This window comes from Pterocles gutturalis, unplaced genomic scaffold (genome assembly GCF_000699245.1).
Source record: "Pterocles gutturalis isolate BGI_N339 unplaced genomic scaffold, ASM69924v1 scaffold5205, whole genome shotgun sequence".
NCBI classification, from domain to species: domain Eukaryota; kingdom Metazoa; phylum Chordata; class Aves; order Pterocliformes; family Pteroclidae; genus Pterocles; species Pterocles gutturalis.
The window spans coordinates 81,898-102,407 of NW_010138043.1; the positions used below are offsets into that span (position 1 = coordinate 81,898).

General features: G+C 48.4%; 1 protein-coding gene across 1 annotated transcript in view; it reads left to right on the forward strand.

The window, feature by feature from the left end:
- Positions 1–867: 867 nt before the first annotated feature.
- Positions 868–20,510, forward strand: part of EXOC3L4 (exocyst complex component 3-like 4) — a 20,633-nt gene continuing 990 nt past the window's right edge. Inside the window, exons 1-10 of the mRNA XM_010082816.1 lie at positions 868–1,225; positions 4,214–4,865; positions 7,692–7,809; positions 8,874–8,999; positions 10,240–10,340; positions 12,349–12,444; positions 14,924–15,038; positions 17,108–17,230; positions 17,929–18,081; positions 19,020–19,141. Coding sequence (XP_010081118.1) covers positions 868–1,225; positions 4,214–4,865; positions 7,692–7,809; positions 8,874–8,999; positions 10,240–10,340; positions 12,349–12,444; positions 14,924–15,038; positions 17,108–17,230; positions 17,929–18,081; positions 19,020–19,141 — 1,964 coding nt within the window. The remainder of the gene's footprint in view (positions 1,226–4,213; positions 4,866–7,691; positions 7,810–8,873; positions 9,000–10,239; positions 10,341–12,348; positions 12,445–14,923; positions 15,039–17,107; positions 17,231–17,928; positions 18,082–19,019; positions 19,142–20,510) is intronic.

The window sequence follows — 20,510 nt, forward strand, 5'->3', positions numbered from 1 at the left end:
ATATGCCTGCAGCAGGACAGGAGCTGAGCAAGTACAGAGGATGTGAGTGCAGCCCAAGAGCACTGACAGGAGCCCTTCTGATGAAATCTGAAATCTCCTGCAGCATCCTCTGCAGCTCACACAGGGGCTGGCTTGGCCCTTGAGATACCCATTCTCAGCATGCCAGGATGCAGTGCACTGAGGCAGGATGAGTGATGAGAACCTTTACTGCATCGTATAGCCTCCTGCGCTGTAACCATGACGATTTGGAGTGCAGAGATTACCGTGGGTTTGGATGGAAGGGGCTAGAGCAGAGCTCAGCCGCCCACCGCTGGGGACCTCTCATCCCTGGGCCACCTTCCAGCAGTGGCAGGTCAGGGCTCGAGCAGGGCAGGAGCAGCAGCATGACCCAAAGTTGCCGCATCCGCATCAGAAAGTGGCAACACCCCTGTGAGACTCAGGAAGGGTTATCAATCCTTCATGGCTGGAAATCTACCTAGAAGAATGGAAAGTAAAAACAGACCTTGTTACCAACCAAAATGGTACGTTTACACAGATTTCAGAATCTCTGAGATTCATTGATTCTTTGGCACTGGAGAAATAGCTGCCACTTGCCTGATTTAAGGAGTTCAGCAGAACCTTCCAGAGCTAAGAGCAAGCCAGCACCTAATGTGTGTGGGTAGAGAGACCGCTTCAGTAGCTACAGACTAGAACTTCGTGCTCTCTCCTTGGATTAAGCACAGGAAAGGGATGGGCCATATTTTCAGTCCAGGACTGACGCTGGAGACACAGTGGTACCCTGTTTTGAACCTCTCATCTAATTCTGCTGTTTTGTGCATTTCAGTGATTACCAACCAACAGGAAAACCCACAGTTGAAAGGCAACAAGATGAATAGAAAGATGGACTTAGACCGAAGGAGCATAACCTCAGAACCAGTCTCTCCGACAAAGAGTGCAGGGGAGGACAAGATGGAGGCTGCTTCTGAACTGAGCAGCCCAACTTTGCGTAGTGGGGACAGTGGGTTCTTTGAAAGAGGTGTTAAAACAGTGTTAAGCATCCGGAGATCAATACGAAGTCTAAACAAAGAGAAAGCAAAGGAAGGTACTGGTACTTGGAAAGGAAAACGACTTTCTTTGAGGTTCTCCAAGAGCTACCAGGAGAACAAAACCATGATCTGTAATGGCATGGAGGAGATTAGTGAGAAGATAGCAGCAGCAGAGCCCATTCAAGGAAAACCTCTTTCAGGTAAGAAGCAAAATCACCAGTGTAATTTGCTTGACAGGATATATATAACCTTCAAGAAATTTACACTTTGCAAGTCTTGGGCCCAACAGAGATGCTAAAGAACCAGGCATCCCATTATGGGGCAGAGACAGCTGTCATCCCTTGCACAAACTCGTTGGGGTGTTACCTGGCCCAGCCTGGGCAGGTTGCCCGTCACTGAACAGGCTGCTCTGTGGCCTCTACTACGTTCATTTAACCATATCCACAGCCTACCTACAATCAGCACGGCAACCTGTTGGCTCACGTATCAGTGGATATATTACACATCATACATTATCAGTCACCAACCTGCTGAGCACAGTTTGGGAACCGCTGGTCTGACAGTATCTAGAAGTGCAATGTGGGCTATTCCTACACTAGTGCCCACATTGCACTTTTGGACAACTTCTCTCAGCTCTCTAGAATGATGATCCACAGATTGCACTCTGTAGGTTGCTGCAAGGCCTTGAAGGGGGCAAAAAAGATGTTTTGGATGTGACCTGCTTCAGGACCTCTGCTTTACTTCCTAATCTTAGAGACTGCCTTGCAAAGGGACCTCTGCAGATGCTTTTACTCTCTTACTCTGACTTTCCATCTATTCCTCTCACAATAGTGGTGCTACAAGTGTTTGTTTGGTTTGGTTTCCCCAGGCTGGTTATGCTCATGCATTTTGTCAGCATTGTATAGATAAGTCCTAGTCAAATTATAACTACCTTCAGCATAGCTCTCACCTTCCCCAAGTGTGGGCAGACTGAAATGACTTTGATTTTGGTTTGAGCACCGTTCTCTTCTACCTTCTCAAGGCAGAGATACTACAATCTACCAGGAGACAGACTGAGGTGGGTCAACATGGCTTGACCTTTCTTCAGCCTAAATTTCCAGAAATAAATTCTTGGTTTACTGCATTGGATGTCATGGGATCAGCTAGAAGGGCTGACATTGTCTCACTACTGTAACATGCTCTACTGTCCTATGAAGTTATTTACTGCTTTGCACTGACAAATTGTGAGGTTGATAAGCTGGATCTGAGCCCATCTCATAGACTTTGCTGGTCTGTTCTCAAAGGGTCATAGATGAGAAGTGACAGGAAATGTTACCAAAAGCCCTTTTCATTTCCTGTGATAAACAAGCCGAGGAATTGCACGAGTAGGGCCCATCCTGTGCCCAGTAGCTTGTGATTGGCCTAGACTAGAGCAGCTCTGTCAGAAACACACCACGTCCTGAGATAAATATGGCAAGCGATGGAGGTTCCACCATGTGCACCATTAAACTGCATAATGGTTAATTGCCTTTCAATTGTCTTCCTTCAGCTACCAGCTGGCTGATCTTGTATTGCTAAATTAAAGATGCATTTAGCACCCAATATCACCTCCCTGAATAATTATCCTAGATGGTTATTAAATGGTGTTTTCTCACTTTGATAAACAGAACAGAATGTATTCCTTCAGTCTCTCACTGCAAGCACTTGTGCAAACACAGGTTTTATATTGATTTATCTAGAACAGACTAAATTAATTGGCAACATCTCCCTCCCCTCTGAGTGCAGAAGCAACTGTATCTCCGTATAAGCACTCAAAGCTCTATGCCTTGTATACTGCATCAATAGTCGTGTTATTGGGTGTATTTCTGTCTTCATACAAATACTCTTACTGGTGTATATGGTATATAATCTATGTGCAGACTAGCCCGAGGGCATAAATTATGGGCTATGAACTGGTCCTTCATATCTTCTTTGTGTGCTCTCCAATTTTTCCCTATCATTTTATATGTGTTTGTCCCAGAAGCAGTGGCCACACATACCTAAATAACACCCTTTCCCTTCTCCTCTTCAATATTTGCCTTATGCCCAGTATTACAGTGCGATCTGCTGTTCAGAGCATCTGTTATGATGCTGGAAGTGGTGAGAGCTTCCCAGGGTCTCTCAAAAGCTAACAGCACTCTTGGATCTCCTCAGCACGTGGCAAATACTTTTTATATTATTGGCAAAGAGGCAGTAGTTCTTGCACCAGGAAAGCTTTGAAAAATAAATGGGAAACTCAATAGACCTCAGCTGCTTTGGGGGTAACAGTTTTTGGTGACTTTCTGCCAGCCTTAGCCAACACCATTAATTGGGAAACTGTCCTAGGAAAACTTGACAATGCATGAAATCAGGACAGGAAGGGAGCCCGGTGTTTGCCCAGGGTTACATCTGAACAGGGAATGGTCCCAGAAATGTATCAGGACCATCCCCAGGCCAGCATCCTACTCCCCCAGGGCCTTGGTGTCTCTGGAGGACATACCAGTGGGTGACTGGATACAGACGTGACCACTTAGTGAGATGTCTGACCTGGGAGCACAGAAGGCCCAAGGGGGTCTGTTCTGCTGTGCTCCCTCCCACCCCTCCAGGTGGACCCCTGGGCACCCCCCCCACCTTCTCAGGCAATGCACTAAAACACCCTTTCAGCCAGAGATGCTGTGGCCAATGCAGCAGCAGAGCTGTGCTGAGCACCCGGGTACGCTAGGAAACAAGAGCATCCCTGCTAAAGGAGATCCTGCTGGGAGGGCAGATCACAGACTGCTCCCGCTGCCAGTCCCAGTTCAGCTCCACACTAACAGAGGAGCAGAGCCAGGGGTGGTTTTATGCAGCCTGAGACACCGGTGCCCCTCTGTGCAGCCTCCTTAGCCATTGCCTGAGGCTTTCCTGCAGGGCTATAATCAGTTTTTTGGATATTTCCTACCTCTGAAACCAGCACTTCAGAGATGTGGCTCAATTTGCAGTGATTGCATTTCCACTGCTTTCCTCTCCTGTGTCAAACGGGAGCTGGAGAGATCGGGGATGGTCTGGGGGGTGTCAGTCTGGGGGCACTGCTGGGACTTGACTACTCAGAGCAGCCCCGCAAGCCTCCCTGTGGGGCACCTTCTCCTGTTACCAACCTGTCAGTCACCCAATGCCTGCTTTGTCCCAAACCCTTCCCCCCCTTCTTTCTGCAGTAATGGAAATCAATGAACTCATTCAGAAAAGGCAACTTCTGGAAGCATTTGCAAGTGTCAGGTACTTGGAAGATGAGACTATAGCTGAACGAGATGCTGAGAAATACAAAGATAACCCCCAGGAGTTTGTGAGGAAATGCAAGGATGTGGATTTGCTTTATAACTCCATCACGAACATGATCCAGTCTATCGTGGTGGGAACACTAGAGCATCCCACTGTAGAGGATACCATGCTGACCTCCCTGGTGTCTTTAATTGCCCACGAAGAAGCAGCTCATCCTAACGCACACAATGCTGCTGGTCCTGGGTCGGACTTACTCGGCACACCCAGGAAGTGGAGAGAGGAGTGGAGGGAAGCTATCAATGAGAGTGCTAGAAAGAGAGTCCAGGTGATACCCATGGCATCAAAGAAAGAAGAGAGTTCTTGGCTTGATCTCCACTTAGGTTTCCTCCAGAAACAGCTGAGCAAAGACTTACTGAAAATCAAGTTATCAGTAAAAAAGTGCTATCCAGAGGAGTACCAGGTCTGTGACATGTATCTGGAGGCTTTTCACAAGGCCATTGGCTCCCACTTGCAAGATCTCTCCCAAAGACCACTGGAATTCAACGAGCTCTACACCTTGCTCAACTGGGTGGCCAACACCTACCGCAGGTAAGATGCTGCGCTTGCCACACTGCTTCAGCCTCCTCCAGAGAGCGGTAGGGCTGCGGGTGCTTTGAAATCACCCAGCTATTTTCAGTTTCCAGAGTGAGAAAGAGAGACGCAGTCACTTCTACAGTAGAGCCAGATAGCTAGTTTATTAATAGGTGGGGACAAAGGTTTGCAGATAAAAACACTTGCTCCTTTTTGCAGATGTAAATTACCTCGTTTTCCCCTCCCTCTCCCACTTACTGTTCTCGCATGCCAGGAATCTCCTCCTTGAAGCTCTGATAAACCTACTCCCTTTCTGCAAATGTTTTGCAAGGTCCAGCAGCTGCTCAGTGACTTTTCCAGGCACAGGGAGGGACTTGTGGGCGAGCCCAGCCTTCTTCCTGTTTAATTAAAACTGTGATGCATTTGGAAGCAGGCCATGTTATCCCACATGTTCAGGGGTCAGATTTGTCTCGAGGAGGTGCCAAGACACCATCATGTGGAATTAGCCACATTAAAACAAAGACTCTGGCTCAGACATGTCCACTAGTTGAATGAGAGGTCTGTGGTTTTTAGGGCCTCTTAAAGCCCCCTGTAATTCAGAGGTGACTAAAATACTCTAGGAGCTACAAAGGCATATCAGACACCATCCTTAGGGCATCCTGTGTGTGTGAGAGTAAAGGTGGGAGTTCTTCACAACAACAGTAAAAACTGTGCTGCTGGACATTGCCTCCTTTCACAGCTGAAGGAGACATCTAAGACAGGCACCTGTAGAAGATCCAGGCATTGTGTGTCCTCAGTTGTTCACTGGGCTAGACCACAGCCCATCATCCCAGCCCCAAAGAACTCACAGACTAAAACCCAACAGATATATACAGTGGGGTGGGAAGGAGAAGAGAGGCAACAGCCACAGGAGATGGGTCTGCTAATGGGCACATAAGAACAGCCATGTCAAAACAAAATTGTGTCTGCCCCAGTAGCTGGTCTCCAGGAATGGCCTGAACCAGATGCCCAAGGATGGGACGAACGCAAAACAATTTACACTCCTCAAACAACCAAAAAAGGGAGTGAAGGCAGGAGTATCAATACTGAGTCAAACAGTGGGCAAAAATGGACAGAGAACGGGCAGTAATGGAGCAGGGTAAGCAGCGTGACACTTGCCCAGAGCACTTCTTGCTTGGGGTAGCTTTTGGCTCAGGGACATTTGGACTGCAGACGGGAATGACACTCCCACCTATTGCCCCTCTTCCTCACATGTCCCTGCTGATCTCATCTGGAGGGAAATTCCTGCCTGTCCCCAGCCCTGGGAGCTGTACTGCACCCCAGCATTGCAGGAGAGGGGGAAGAAACAAGCTTCAGCAGCCAGGTTCTGCACCAAAGGAAAGTGCCCCCATTATACTTCTCTAACTTGCTGTGAAAAAGCTTATGGAGAGCTTGCAGCAGTTTTGGGCACTGCTTGCAATCACCTTGCTGGGTTGGGTTGTTTCCATTTTATTTTCCCACTCTAAAAGAACTTCACCTCTTCTTGAGACCAATTCTAAAAAAGAAGAAATTGTCTGACCCAAAATAATTATTGGTGCTACAATTCAAAAAAATTGTAAAATAAGAATGAGAGGGGAATAAGCTCCTTGAGTGTACATCAGAGCCAGTTCTTTCAGTCATGGTGGAGGGTTTGTATTTAAATCTGTGGTGTCCTTTTAAATGAGCAGCAGCCTCCTGCAGCAGCTGGGCTGTGCAGTGTTCCACATGTGCAGGTGTACCTCTCTGGAAAATCTGAACATGGACTCCAGGATGCTATCAGCAGGCTGAGGTTTTTTTCTGCTGAGCAGTCACTCTGCAGCCACCTGACCTTGTACAGTACAATCCTCACTCAGATCCAAACCTAACCATGTGCTCGGTGCTGGTTTGGCAATGGGAACCCTTTTTGGTGGTTGAAGAGGCTGTGTGTAGGACATTGCAGCTGTGTTCCTTGCTAACCAGCTGACTTGCTTGCACCTTATTCAAGTGCATGAATATTTTCTTCTTTCTCCTCTCCACCTTCACCACCCTGAAAGATGCAATGCCTCCACGGTCCATGGCAGATTGCAGAGGTAGCACATTCAACTGTAGAGGCTAATAATGGGTTTCTTGCCCTGGAGGGAGAAATACAAGCGCTCCCTCCCTTTCCCTGTCTCCCTGCTAATCAGCTGGTGTGATTACACAGCAATCCAGAGGAAAGTGAGTGGTAAAGTCGTGTGTCAGCTGAGCACGCTTTGGAGTCAGACTCTGTAGCTGCACGTCCACCCACTGCTTCCATCTGCGGAGGACCCGCGGTGCGGCGATGGCCCGTGTCCCAGGCATGGGAGTGCCTTCCAGAGGCTGCCCTGCGCAGAGCAGGACCTCCTCTGTCACCTCCCCTTGCTGGGGATAATGCAGGGGGGGAAATAACAGGCTGACATAAGCTGTGATGTGACACCTGAGAGGAGCCGGGGAGATCAGCTAACTCCAAAGCAGCACGCTGCTACAGGAATTACCCTGAAAGACATTTCACAAGCTTGCAGTCAAATGAATCAGCTTCAGGTTGTTTATTTTAAAAAGTAAATTTTCATAGCGCTTTTCATGTCCAAACAACTCAGAAGTCTCATGATTTCTAAAGTGGGCTGAAACCTTAGATCATTTTGATTTTGAATAATTAGGATTTTGAATAAGGAGGAAAGATTTTCTTGTTAGAGCTTGAAAACAAGTATCACAATTTGAGCTTTAAGTATATTTCTCACGGCTTAATAATTATGTAGCTCATGCCACATGAATATTCCATCAGTTTACTCACTCTGAGGCAACATAATTTGTTCATTTTAATCTTTCCAGTGAACACTTTCTTGGTCACCCTGATCTCAAACCCGAAGTTAAGACAGAAAACCTGTCCCTGCTGTTAACACCAGCTGATTGGGATAAACTGAAGAACAACTACATCACTTCTGCGAAGGTGAGAGTTTCAACTTTGCCGCCTATGTGCCGCCCAGGGAGGGTATGGGAGCCCCAGCCTCCTGGGCAGAGGTCTCAGATGGCTGCATCGTGGTTCCCAGCCCCACCAGGTGCTGAGTCGTGCCAGCACCACACAGAATGGCCTTTAATTAAAAGCAAAAAAAACCCTGAACACCAGTTCTGGGACCAAAGCAAGCCATGAGCTTGAACCTTGATGATCACAGAGCCAAAAGGATGGTACCAGACCCATACAGTATGGCAGAGGCATACCAAAAGGTCATAGCTGGGCTTTCACAAGATTGAATGCATCACGAAGATAGGTGTAAAGACATTTTAACTGCTACTTTCACAATGTGTGAGCTCCTTCAGCATACCTGAGGTTTGCTGTAGCCAGTCACCTTTGGCCTTGGCCCCAGCAGAGAACTCCCCATGGTTCAGCTCCTTCTAGGAAGCCCCTTCTGCAGTTGTCACTCTGCTGTCCTTGGCAGGGACCCTGTGTAAGACTACATGTTTTCCTGGGTCTTTGGTAGGCTCAGAAGTTTTCTTGCAAACCATTTCTGAAACAGGGCAGTGCTGAAGGTGAGCTCAAGGTACGCAGATTAATAAAATCGGTATTGCTCCATTGTGCTGGTGAAGGACAATTTTGTTTTACCAGCAACAAGATTGATTCGTCAGCCAGGACTGAACCGTGCTGCCGTGAACACAAATGGCTGTGCCACCAGAAAGGACCGGTTTGATCTTTAATCCTGACCTTGTGCATTACACATGCTGGGGGACTTTGCAATCAAGCAGTCAAAGAGCTGACACAATATTTCCCTGGCAGGAGAATGGTTCCCCTTTGATTTGGGAGCACCTTGCCCCCACACAGCACAGCTCCTGATTTTTTCCCAAGATCCTGTGTAGACTGACGGGGTCTGACATAAGACCTTTGACTCTGCTTACCTTTCCACACAGCACACGTGAGCCTTACACACGTGCCGACGGAGCAAAACACCATGAGCCGCTTTACTCATGCTTGCTTCGTTATCCTGAGCTGCATGTTTCCTTCCTACATTTAACATTTAGGGGAAAATCAAAAGCTATTTTGGAAACATCCTGAGACTGGAGGTCACGGAGAAGTGGGAGAAGGAAGTTCATCCAGAAGTGAAGGAAAACCTCTACCACTCCTCGCTCTCCTTTGATATTCAAACGGTATTTAATTAGCTGGGACAAAATGTGGGGGGACTCTGTGGCTCCAGGAAAACTGGGTCGTTACCTTCTGGGGTGGAGGGACGGCCTCCTGTGATAATTTATGTTAGTCACGCACTGGCAGAATACATTAGAGCAGAAAATGCCGTTTATTACAACTTTTAGCTCTCCCGCTTGCCTTCTAGCAGCAAATTAAACCTGCTGTCAATTGTGTCAGCAACATAATAGGCAACTGATTTTAAAGTCCTTAAATGTCTTTGATTAGAAAGAAGAAAGAGAAAGGAAAAAAAGGCAGAAAGAAAAGGTTTGTTAGAAAAACCCCTTGGCTGAAAGAACGACTTTGTCCCGGGGCTGTGGCAGCTGCAAAAGGCCGTAGGCAGTGACAGCCACTCCAATTTAAATGGTACAAAAAACAAAAGCTCCTACTAGCTTTAGGGACTACAGGGCAGGGTAATAAATCCAGGAGGGGCTTGGATTCATTCTCCTCATTCAAAGGGTTGAGTCATTTCAATTAAATAATGCCAAAAAAAAAAAAAAAGAGAGGGAGAGAGAAAGAAAGAAAATCAGAGTTTCGCCTGCTGCCGTGACTCACTTTCCATAGAGGAATATTACACGTTGTGTGATCACCGGGAAGGCAGGTCTGAATCGGGTTAGCAGGGGGGTAGGATGCCTCAGGAAGTGCCAGAGTGGGAGTGCAGCCTGCCTCTGGAGAGGCAGCTGGAGCTGTGGGAATGGGAATTAGGGAGGAGCCCCAGTGCAAGCACGATTTCAGGGTGGTGCCTGACCCTCCATGTGGCTCCTACATTGCTCCCGAGGAGGGGGCTTGTGTGAGCCCCCGGGGGTTGTGCTTATAGCCAGCCTCAGTGTGGGGACATGGAGACTGCTCACCTCCCCTCGGGCGCTGGGCTGGGGACCGATCCCTCCTGCAAATCCCCCAAAGGACAACATCAGGGTGGCTCAGGGTTCCCACCGACACCACGTCTAGCTCACGCTTAGACAGCAGGACACAGGGCCATTAGGGATGAATGATTATGCCACAGATCAGTTTGTGCCTCTTGGCCTGTTCTGGATTTTCATTTTTAAAACTGACAGAGAATAATGAAAACCGCCTGGCAACAAGTTGGCTGTTTCCCCCTTTGCTAGGCAAGTCATTTTTATTAACCAAAGCTGCACGAGATCCTTGCAAAGGATGTTTCTTCTGTGCTTGTCCTATTCACTGGTATTTTTTGGTGCCCTTTTCTAGATCATCGGGGAGCACATGAAGATATCTGGAGAGATCAGCAGAAGCCTGGGAACAAAAATGCTTGAGCTGTGCTTGACAGAGCTGCATGAATTCATACCAAGGTCATCGCCGCTCTGGGCAGCACATTCCTTCCAAATGAGTCCCACATTGGTAAAAAAGCAGGGAAGAGGTCCGTGCACTGGGCCAGACGCTGGCACCGAGCAGGCACAGGCCTGCTCCTGGGAGAATTAGAGACCACAATGAGCCCAGTAATGAGCAAGCAGCAAAACAACTTGAAGGGAGTCATAAACAGACCCATATGAGACTCTTTCAAGTCCTAAAATCTGAGGTCAGAGCTCTGGGAAGGAGCTGCTGGCTGGAAAGCAATGGGACCACTGCAGTCACATCCGTCTGGGACATTTGTGGCACTGGATGCTGGTCACTTGTGGCTACAGCCACAAGCAGGCAGCAGTTATGGAGCTCCAGACCCAGAGACTGCTTAGCCAAAACATCGTCTAGGTGTCCTGGGGTCAGTCCTGACAAGAGGGTTTTCTCCTGCATCCCATGGCTATGGGCGTAGAAATGGCTAATGGGACCCTCTCTGTTACACCCAGGCAAGATATATAGCTGGGCTTCCTTCTGAGTCTTTTAAAAATTGATCCAGTGTCTGAAGACACAGGACCCTGCCCCTTTGCTGAAAAAATGTTTTTCTGCTTGGTAGTCCCTGAGGTATGGCCTCAGACCTTCTGCCCTGTGACATGCTCTGGGGATGCTCCAGGGAAGGTTTTTGGTTCACAGAGGGTCCCAGCACAGTGAGGTGCTGTCCCTCCCTGCTGGTGTGGCTGTGTTTTGGGGGACCCCAGCCACTCACCAGAGCAGCGATCCACAGAGGAGAAAGGCCGTTCAGCATGAATTAACTCCAAGCGAAACTAAAAATAATTCTGCATTAACCTTTGAAGTTTCCCACCTCCAGTAGGCGCTGAGTGGGGAGTTTGCTAACAGATGTTTTGCAGGAACGAGGGTGGGAAGCCTGAGCTCTGCTTTCTCAGATAGTGAACCTGGGGCATGGCAGGTGTCCAAAGTGCATTAGAGGCAATGCTTTTCCTTCTAAACACTCATCTCTAATAGCCTACCCATCTACACCTGTCTCCCATACCCTGAGTGAGCAGGGCAGTCCAAACTAGCTATTTGGTTTTAAAGTCTGCCTGGGTTTTTGAGGAGAAATGCAATACTGATGTTCCATTATTTCTTTTTTTTTTTCCTTTTTTCCCTTTTTTTCTTTTTTTTTTTTTTTTTTATTTTTTCTTTGTTCTTTTTTTTCCTCTCTCTTTTTAAAGGTTTGGGGGGGTTTGGGGTTTTTTTTTGGTTTTGGTTTTTGTTTTTTTTTTTTTAACAAAACTGGTGTGAAATGCAACCCGGGGCAGCAAGGGCTCCCAGATGAAAAGGTCATTGAACCTTAAGCTTTTTCTTAAACAAACCTGAGATGTAAGCAGCTGAGGCTGGCCCAAGCATATTCTTTTACCCTAACAAAGAATGGGACCACCAGGCAAAGCCTGCCTGAGCAGGCAGCCTCCTGCCAGCAGTTCAGACCTGGCTGTAAAACAGCTGTCAAAACCATAAAAGCTGTGCTTCAGGGGAAACAGCTACCTGAAACACCACGCTGAGGTTACGGGGAGGGGGGGGAAATGTAGGTGTGCTGCCCTGTTCCTGTTCACCTTCTGTTGTAAAATCAGCTCTGAGGTAAATCCTTTCCTTGTGTGCTTAAGAGGGCACATGTATTGCCCCAAAAGCCAGAGAAATGAAGGGCCAGCTGATCAGCCTGAGTATTGCAGCCGCAATTAATCTCTCAGCATGAGGAAAAGTCAGAGATTTGGCGTGCTGAGATCCCTGGCAGCTCTCCAAAAGTACTGCATACCTGCTCAGGTGAGCACACCTTAAACCCATAATTATCTGCCATCTACTCTCCTCCAATGCACACGCATGTTACGACAGCTGGAAAAAACACATCTGCATACAGGGGGGACAGGTTGGGCCAGCCACCGGTGTCTCCTGTCATCGCAGTGTACACAGATGACGAGCCATCCCCAGTCCCCCCGCCATTAGTGTTACCTGTGTGTCTTCTCCTTGCAGGTTCGGGGAGGAGTTTGTGGCGTGGAGCACTGCCCAGGACAGCCCCATCTTTCCACCCTATTTCGCTGCCTACATCAACAGCTTCCACGAACTGGTGTAAGTCTGCTCCTCCTGAGCTGAGCTGCCACGTTGCTGGGGTCTGGGAGGGTGGCAGCATCCAGAAAGGAAAGAGCAAGGTCTCCTGGAGGTGCCCCATGGGGTGCTCAGTCTCCAGCCCATCCTTACCTCATGGAGGGGGGTGTTCCTCAAGAGATGCAAATAAATGTCATTTCACTGGGGCAAAAGGATGAAGAGACTGTGGTGGGGAACAGATCCAGTGCAGGAATGGATCCAGTGCTTGCGTTAAAGCTTTAAACTCATTTTCAGCTCATCTTTTTCTACCTCAGAGGATAATTTTTTTTCATTTTTTATTCTGGAGGTTAGCAGAACAAACCCAGCAGCACAGTCTGATGGCTGCTATTGGCACTAGGCTGGAGGAAACTCTGTGAAAGAACTCAACCTGCAAATAAACCCCTGCCATGGCTCCTGGCAGGAGGAACTTCCAGGGCTTTGCATGTGTTAAGAATTAGTTATATAAAGCCATGCATTGAAAAGACCTCTGATAAACAGGTATGCCCACCAGCTCTGACTACTAAAAATTACTTTCAGGAGAGGGGTGCTCTCCCCATGAGTAGGATGGTGCCAGTTACTGTGTGTCCCAGGGTCTGGTCCATTAGCCCAGTGCTGTGGCATGTGGTGACACTGTTGCTTCCCACCCTGCGTCTGCCCCCACAGCCACGGCAGCCCTCCGGTGCTGGTGCCAGTGCCGCAGGAAACAGGGGCTGTTTGTCTGGCACCTGCCCCAGGGAGATGGTCTGCAGCCATGCAGAGACACGGCCCACTGAGGCCCAGGGGCTCTTCAACATCTAGCGTTGTCCCTGCCATGCAGATGTGGAGCTTCAGAGGTAACCCAGCCAGCTGACGTACAAGGGGATCTGGCCACCGAGCAGCTTGGGTTGTTATCTCCAGCGCGTGCTGCTGCATTGCTGCCCGGCACTGTCTGCAGTGGGGATGCTATATGCCAAACAAGCTGATAGAGGGTAGATTTAGATTAGATATTAGGACAAAATTTTTCACTGTGAGGGTGGTGAGGCACTGGAACAGGCTTCCCAGAGAAACCGTGGATGCCCCATCCCTGGAGGTGTTCAAGGCTTAAGGTGTTGATAATGCTTTGAGCGACCTGGGCTAGTGGGAGGTGTCCCTGCCCGTGACAGGGGGGTTGGAACAAGATGATCTTTAAGGTCCCTTCCAACCCAAACCATTCTATGATTCTGTGAAGTACTACTCCGGGGACGCAGAGGGTTTCGTGCTGCAGTGTCTCGCAGGAGCCGGCGCTCCAGCCGCAGCCAGCACTACCGCCGGGAGGTCTCTAGGTGGCACGGTCTCTCCAGCAATGCTAACCCCGCCGAGGAACAGGCTTTATCTCCCTCCTCCTGCCTCTGCAAAAATCCTGCTCTCCCGTTCCCTGCTGGGGACTGGAGAGGTGATGAAGGGAGAAGCCAGCCCCAGGCAGGGAGCTGGCAGGTGTTTGAGGGGTGGATAGGCTCCGCTGGGTTTATTCCTGCATCGAGTCAAATATTTGTCAGACCGCGGTGATGAGTTGCTGGGCAGAGGTAGGTGCCCTCACAGCATGATTTTGCAGATGCTGGACACAGACTTCAGGTGTTCAGAATGAGTTACAGATCTGAGCCCCAGCCTGGGGTAAGAGGGTTGCTCTTAAGTGTTTGTAGTCCTGCCTGGGCAGCCTCAGACATGCAAACTAGCTACAAGGCAGCAGCAGGAACCCGCCGTGTTCTGTGATCACAGCAGTGGACACGGCACATCCAGGGATGCTCAGGGACCACTGGTACTTTGATGGTGCGGCCTCACTTCCCCCCAGAGCATGTTACAGCAGGGCAGGGATAGAAAGTGAAAAGAAAGCCAGGATCTCGCAATGCCCCCGAAGCCCCCACATACTCTGGGGATTTCATTAACCTCTCAGAAGCTGTGTTTTCTTCCTCATCAGCATGTAAAGTTGCAGAAGTACACACTGTCCCTAGGAAACTCCACAAATTTCCACCTCTGTAGTTCACTGTTCTAGCCGCTGCTGATAGCTGCTGCATGGAGTGAGTCAGCCGGATGCTGGGGGGCACGGGGTGGGCAGCTTTCCCTTCTCTGGCTTTATTATTTACTTCTCTCTTACCTCATAAGTCCCCCAGTGCTCTCTCAAGTACCTGGAGATAATTTAGCAGAAGTGTTGCTCAAGTGAAAAAGAAACCAGCCTACGCAACTGCTCCGCATGGCTGAACTGTCCCACCTGATGAGGAAATAGGTGTTTTTTTAAGCACAGTTACTCAGTTGTGATTAATTTTCAGTGTATAGCATTGCGCAAAAAGAGTCATCACTTTGACCCATTACGTGTTTCCAAGAAGAAATACTAGGTACACAATTTTATTTAAAAATAATGCCCAAGGTGCCAATCTGGATAAAACGCTTAAGGCAGTTTTAACATTAACCCGTTGGTGGTGGCTCTCGCTCTCTCTCTCTCTCTCTCTAGGTCAGGGTTACAAACAGTGTTTAAAGTCAATACTGAGGAACTGCAGAAGATTTTGGCAGCTCTGACAAGGAACTTCACTAATATTTTTTTAAATAAACTGAGAACAAAAACACAGGTAAGAGGATCTTGGCCACATTGTTTCCTAAATACAAGGGGCATGTGCAGGACACTGCAGCAGCTGAAGGTCATCGCCCTTCCTGTGTCTCACCAGGTAGACCTCATTTTGCAGCACATGACATTATGGTCCCTCCAAAATGCATCATGCCTAACATTTGTAAAAATCCTCCTTACCCCAAAGCAACTCTTGCAGCATCCCAGGAGCTTTTCACTATGAGCGATGATACATTTGTCCAGCTGTTTACTTTAGTACAACAGAAACCAAAAGAAAAGGGTATTTAGTGGCTTCCAGCATCTCAGGCAAAGCGGTGGGGGAAACCTTACCCATAGTGAAGCACTGGGGAAGTCAGCTGGACACTGCCCTTGGGACATTTTTCCTTCTATCTAAATGTTTGTATTTTTCAGGACTTTGATTTACTCTTATGTATTCATAGATCTGCCATCACGGTCTGTTATCAACTCCTTCCGACAGGATGGAATTCATTCTGGTAGAGGTGATTTTTCCAGGCTGTTTCCATGGTGAAGAAAGACTGATTCTTTCAGTGTGAGGATGCTAAAGCTCTGGTACTGGCAGATAAAGCTCTGGTATAAGCTTAACTTTTATTAAGAGGCCTAAAAGGCAATGTGCTGCAATGCAGTTTGTGCTTCCCAGGTGCTGTAGACGGGACTTTCTGCCCTCAGCCGGCTGGGGGTCCACTAGCCTCAGCTGGTACAACATGAGAGATGGGGGAAGTGGAGCTTTTGGTCCCACCTCTTTTCAAGCGTCCTAATTCACTGTCTAAATCACCAAGCACAACTTTCAGAAACCAGGACAGTCATGCAACTGCTCCGGTCTAAGCCAAGCCCACCCAGCCAAGGGGACTTTCCAGTGATTGCGAGCTTGTCTCAGAGCTGAAGGGGCAGGCAAGGAAGGAGTCAAGCCAAGGCATTGAGCAAGAGAGCCAAAATGTCGTGAGAACTGAGAGCAGCCAAGGCAAAGTATTTCTAAACAGCCCTCCAGCAGGCTGGAAGCACAGCAGGAGGGCACAAATCAGTGAAATAACTGGGAAGGAGATTGCCAGGAATCTAAAGACAGACATCCTGAGAGCTAAGAGAACAGAAGTACAAAGGGAAAGTGCCAGAGAAGGGATATTTTGAATTTCGCCCTTAGGGGACACTCTTCCAGGTGCCACCAGAAGCCTTTATCAGATATTGCAGTGTTTCTATGTGGAGGCACATTAGCTCTAGGGACCTGGCAAAGAGAAATAGCCCACTGGGGACACTTGGTCAGAGCACCTTCTACCCAGGGCAGATGGGGAACCATACCATCACTCCCATGTCATCACTGACCGTGAGGCATCAAGTTGGGGATGCTTCCAGCTGCTATTCCCCCACGACCACATCAGAGCAATGAGCAGAAGGAAGATCCCAGTGAGACTTCATGCAGACACACAGGTCTGCAGGGAGTACAGACCCCTGCAAGCGCTGTGCGAGAGGAGTTTAATTTCCTTGTCTAGAAGGCTGAGGGGATGACGGATTACTAGGCTAATTTCCAACAGCTTCAGTACCAAATGACTTTTCATGTCCATAGCTGGTGCAAACCCATGTAACACTAGCGTACATGGTTGCATGCCACAGCCTGTTCTCGCCATGCCTGAGTTTCATCTGATTAACATTCACATCTGTTTCTTCATCCACACACTAGGGATACAAATTTATTTGCCTAAAGAAATATAGCTGTTGAATTAGAAGGTGGCACAGAGCATGGAAATGAGGTGTCCCAAGTAAACCTTTAATGCCAAAGCATCTCCTGCTCAGGGAGTGATGCTTCTCCTCTCTGCAGTGGGACACCTACCCAGAAAGGGGAGATGTGGGTCTGAATTCCCTGAAGGGGAGAGAGAAACCCAGCCTGCTCTGTGTTCCTGGTGTGTAACTCCTGGTGTGTCTTCATGCAGAGTGAGTGTGCTGTTGGTGCTCTGTGCTTTTCGGTTCAAGCCCCCCGAGCAGGCATGCAGCTGGGTGCCTTTAGGTAGTGCATCAGTTGGTCTGTGTATTACCATTGCCATCAGTGAGTTGGTCTTTTTTCAGCCACGCCTTAAGAAAATTCTGACCAAGGACTGGATTTTGGCAACAGAAAGGCCGGACTCGCTGGCATCAGTGGTCTCGCAGTTCTCCAAGCACCTGCAGCACATGAGGGACCCCTTGGGACAGGTAGGCAGGTGGTCCTGCACCCAGGCACAGTGATGCTGGAGGGGTCCCACTGTCATCTACAGGCTGTGGTCCAACCTGCAGACTCCTCTCCAGCGGTGGGGGCTGTTTATGACTGTGGGGACTGCCGATGCAGGGGAGTTCACCTATTACTGTACTTCCACATGAGAATAAGTTAGTAGTATCTTTCCTTTCTGTAGTTTAAATATGGGAAATGGTTTCTTCAAAGAGGAACAAAAAGCTTTGGTGAGCATTACCACTGAGCATTATGAGTCGCAGGCTTACAAGGTCCTTTCACATCTGTGCAGTTGTGAAATAAACAGATAGGTGACAACAGCTCTCTATTTAACATCTGCAAGCACCATCAAAACCTACTTTTAAAACAATCCTAAATATCCTTCTTTGCTACTGAGGACCCAAACTGCCAACACAAAATCAAGGGCTATCTCAGGGTGAGGAGTACTTCCATGGCATTCCCTTGGGCACTGCCATTGCTCTGTGCTGGAGCAAGGGGCTGTGAGCCACCAGCCCTCTTTGGCAAAGCTGGCCCGGGCAGAGTGTGCTGGCTGGTGCACTGCCTTCGTGCATCCCCTCTATGGCCTCGGCTGCTGCTAAAGACCCGAGGGCTTCTCCTGCCCTCTCTCACTGTGGACTTGCATGGAAACCATAGAAAAAACATGAGGTTTTTTTTTTTTAACCAGGAGCTTCTACGTGATGTTCATAAGTACGTGGTGAGGGAATACATCATACAGGTCATCAAACCCAGGCGGAAAATGAATGGGGAGAAACGGCAGCAAGTCAGCGAAAAGATGAACTGGGAAGCCAGAATCCTTAATAATATGCTCATTGATCAGGTATGTGAGTTCCCTCCTGGCATCCCCTGGTTGTCCCCTTCCTGGAGATGCGATGTCCCCACTTGGCTCCCTGGGAACTGAGGTGACAGGCGTTCAAGGAGGGCAAGCCTCAAGAAATTTAAGTACTTAAAAGAGAGCAAGCAAGGTGGTCACTGCAGGTTAGCGGGGTGGACTTCCAGCCCGGCAGTGACTCTGCAGTAGTGGCTTCTGTGTGTTCAGCTGGCAGCCCTCTGACTGCAGCGCCTGGTGTTTGAACACATTCCCCAGCCCACGGGTGCTTTGTGTAAGGGGGGGTTGGTTACACCCTGTAGGATCAGGCGCATCCTGCGGCAGCTTGATCCTGGACCTGTTCCCTTGGGCCATGGGATGCACACGTCTCTGAAGGATCCCTGCCCTGGGTACAGTTGGTGGAGATGAGCTCAGCAAGAGGGTCCATCTGGGCACACAGACTGCATACAGGAGGGTGACAGGGAGAAAATTGCAGCTGTTTGCATGTTTTGTGGCTAGGCAACATCAGTGTGAGGTTTTCAAAGACGCCAAAGTTGAATTCATTGGATTTTGCAGAATGTCAGGTGTGGGTACTTGACCGAGGCAGGTCCCTCTCAGCGGCGAGGCACACGAAACGATTAGGCAGTGGGGGTGAAGGCTCTGGCATCCGCTGCTGTGCTGGACCACAGCCATATCGCCCTGCTTGGGGTTCTGGCTCACCAGGGAGTGCAGAGTTGGACCCCAGTGGAGCTATGGGGGGTGCCTTGCCATTACCCCCAGGGCTGCCTCAGCCAGCACCCTGCCCGCCCAACACAGCCTGTCCTGCCTGCAGAAGAACTGTCTTACAGCAATAAAAGCAACCTGCTGCCATGCTCTGTCCCGCAGGTAAAAAGCATTTTGCAGGTGCTGCACTCCCCCCCCAGCATCCCCGTGTTTCTTCTCATTCACAGGGCTCTGACTCTGACTGGCTCCTTCCTGCCATATACCACATCGCCAATATCATTGGGGAGAAGAAGAAAGACAAGATCAAGGAGTATGTCAAGGACCTGTGTCAGGATTATCCAGATATCAGGTATGTGAAATGGCAGATGCCAGAACTGCTGGCCACCATCCCAAACAGCACCAGCTCACCCCGTGCCTTAGCCAAGCTCTTCAGCTTCTCTTCTCTCTTGATAGCCACATGTTAGAGATCAAGGTGCCATCAACAGGGGGAATCACACATTATTTTTCTTGATGGTGGTATCCCGTCTCATTTTTCCCCTGTCTGCTGGATCTTATAATGCACACAAGTTACCTCAAAAGCCTTTTCAGAATAGAGAAGAGAAGAGAAGAGAAGAGAAGAGAAGAGAAGAGAAGAGAAGAGGAGAAGAGAGAATAGAGTATTTCAGTTGGAAAAGGCCTACAGCGATCATCTAGTCCAACTGCCTGACTACTTCAGGGCTGACCAAAAGTTAAAGCATGTTATGAAGGACATTGTCCAAATGCCTGCTAAACACTGCCGGGCTTGGGGCATCAGTCACCTCTCTAGGAAGCCTGTTGCAGTGTTTGACCACCCTCTCTGTGAAGAAATGCTTCTTAAAGCCTAAACCCCCTTGATGCAGCTTTGAACCATTCCCACGTGTCCTATCACTGGATACCATTTTATTGATCCAAATGAACCTTGTTTCTCTGTAAAGCTCCAGGTTGCCTTTCAGTGCATCACCAGTATCAGCCCAGCTTGCCGATTCACAGGCTCCAGCTTTGGAGCAAATAGTTTGTCTCCTGTTCCCAGGCTCAGACCTCAAAGTGCAGCAGACATTGATACAGTTCATCTGCTGTTTCTGAAAGGGGCTCAACACAACCACTAAATTTTGGAATAAATTACAAATTCTTTCTTTTGTACTTTCCATATGCTGTTCTAAAGCAGCATTTGCAAAATGTAAGGCTATTGGAAGTAAACAAACTAAGAGACTAGCTCTGTGCATGGCTAAACAGCTGCATATCAGAGGTTACCTCCTCTTCTACAGCTCTTCTACCATCCATTAAGAAGAAATATTAGTGGTACAGCTTGCAAGAAAATCCTTTTCATCACAGTCATTTCAGAAAAAGACCAAAGGTTTTTGCACTGGGTTATACATGTCCTGCTGGATAATATTTATACTATCAAAGCGAATCATAAATTTAACAAATTGCTCAGAACACTGAAGTGGATCCTCAAATACTCAGAAAAAAATACTTTAAATATATTTTCCTTTCTCCAAAACTGAGGCTTCAAATTTTTCATAAGTATATTTAACTTGAGTGGGTCAGATATGCTTCAGTCTTACCTGTGTGAGGAAATTCAAGACATGGACTTGAAAAAGAATAATTGTTCCTGAGTAATTTCCTAGGTGAACACACCTATCCTACCAAAAAAAAAAAAAAAAAAAAAAATCTTTAACCCCGGGGGCCAGACCCGCAAA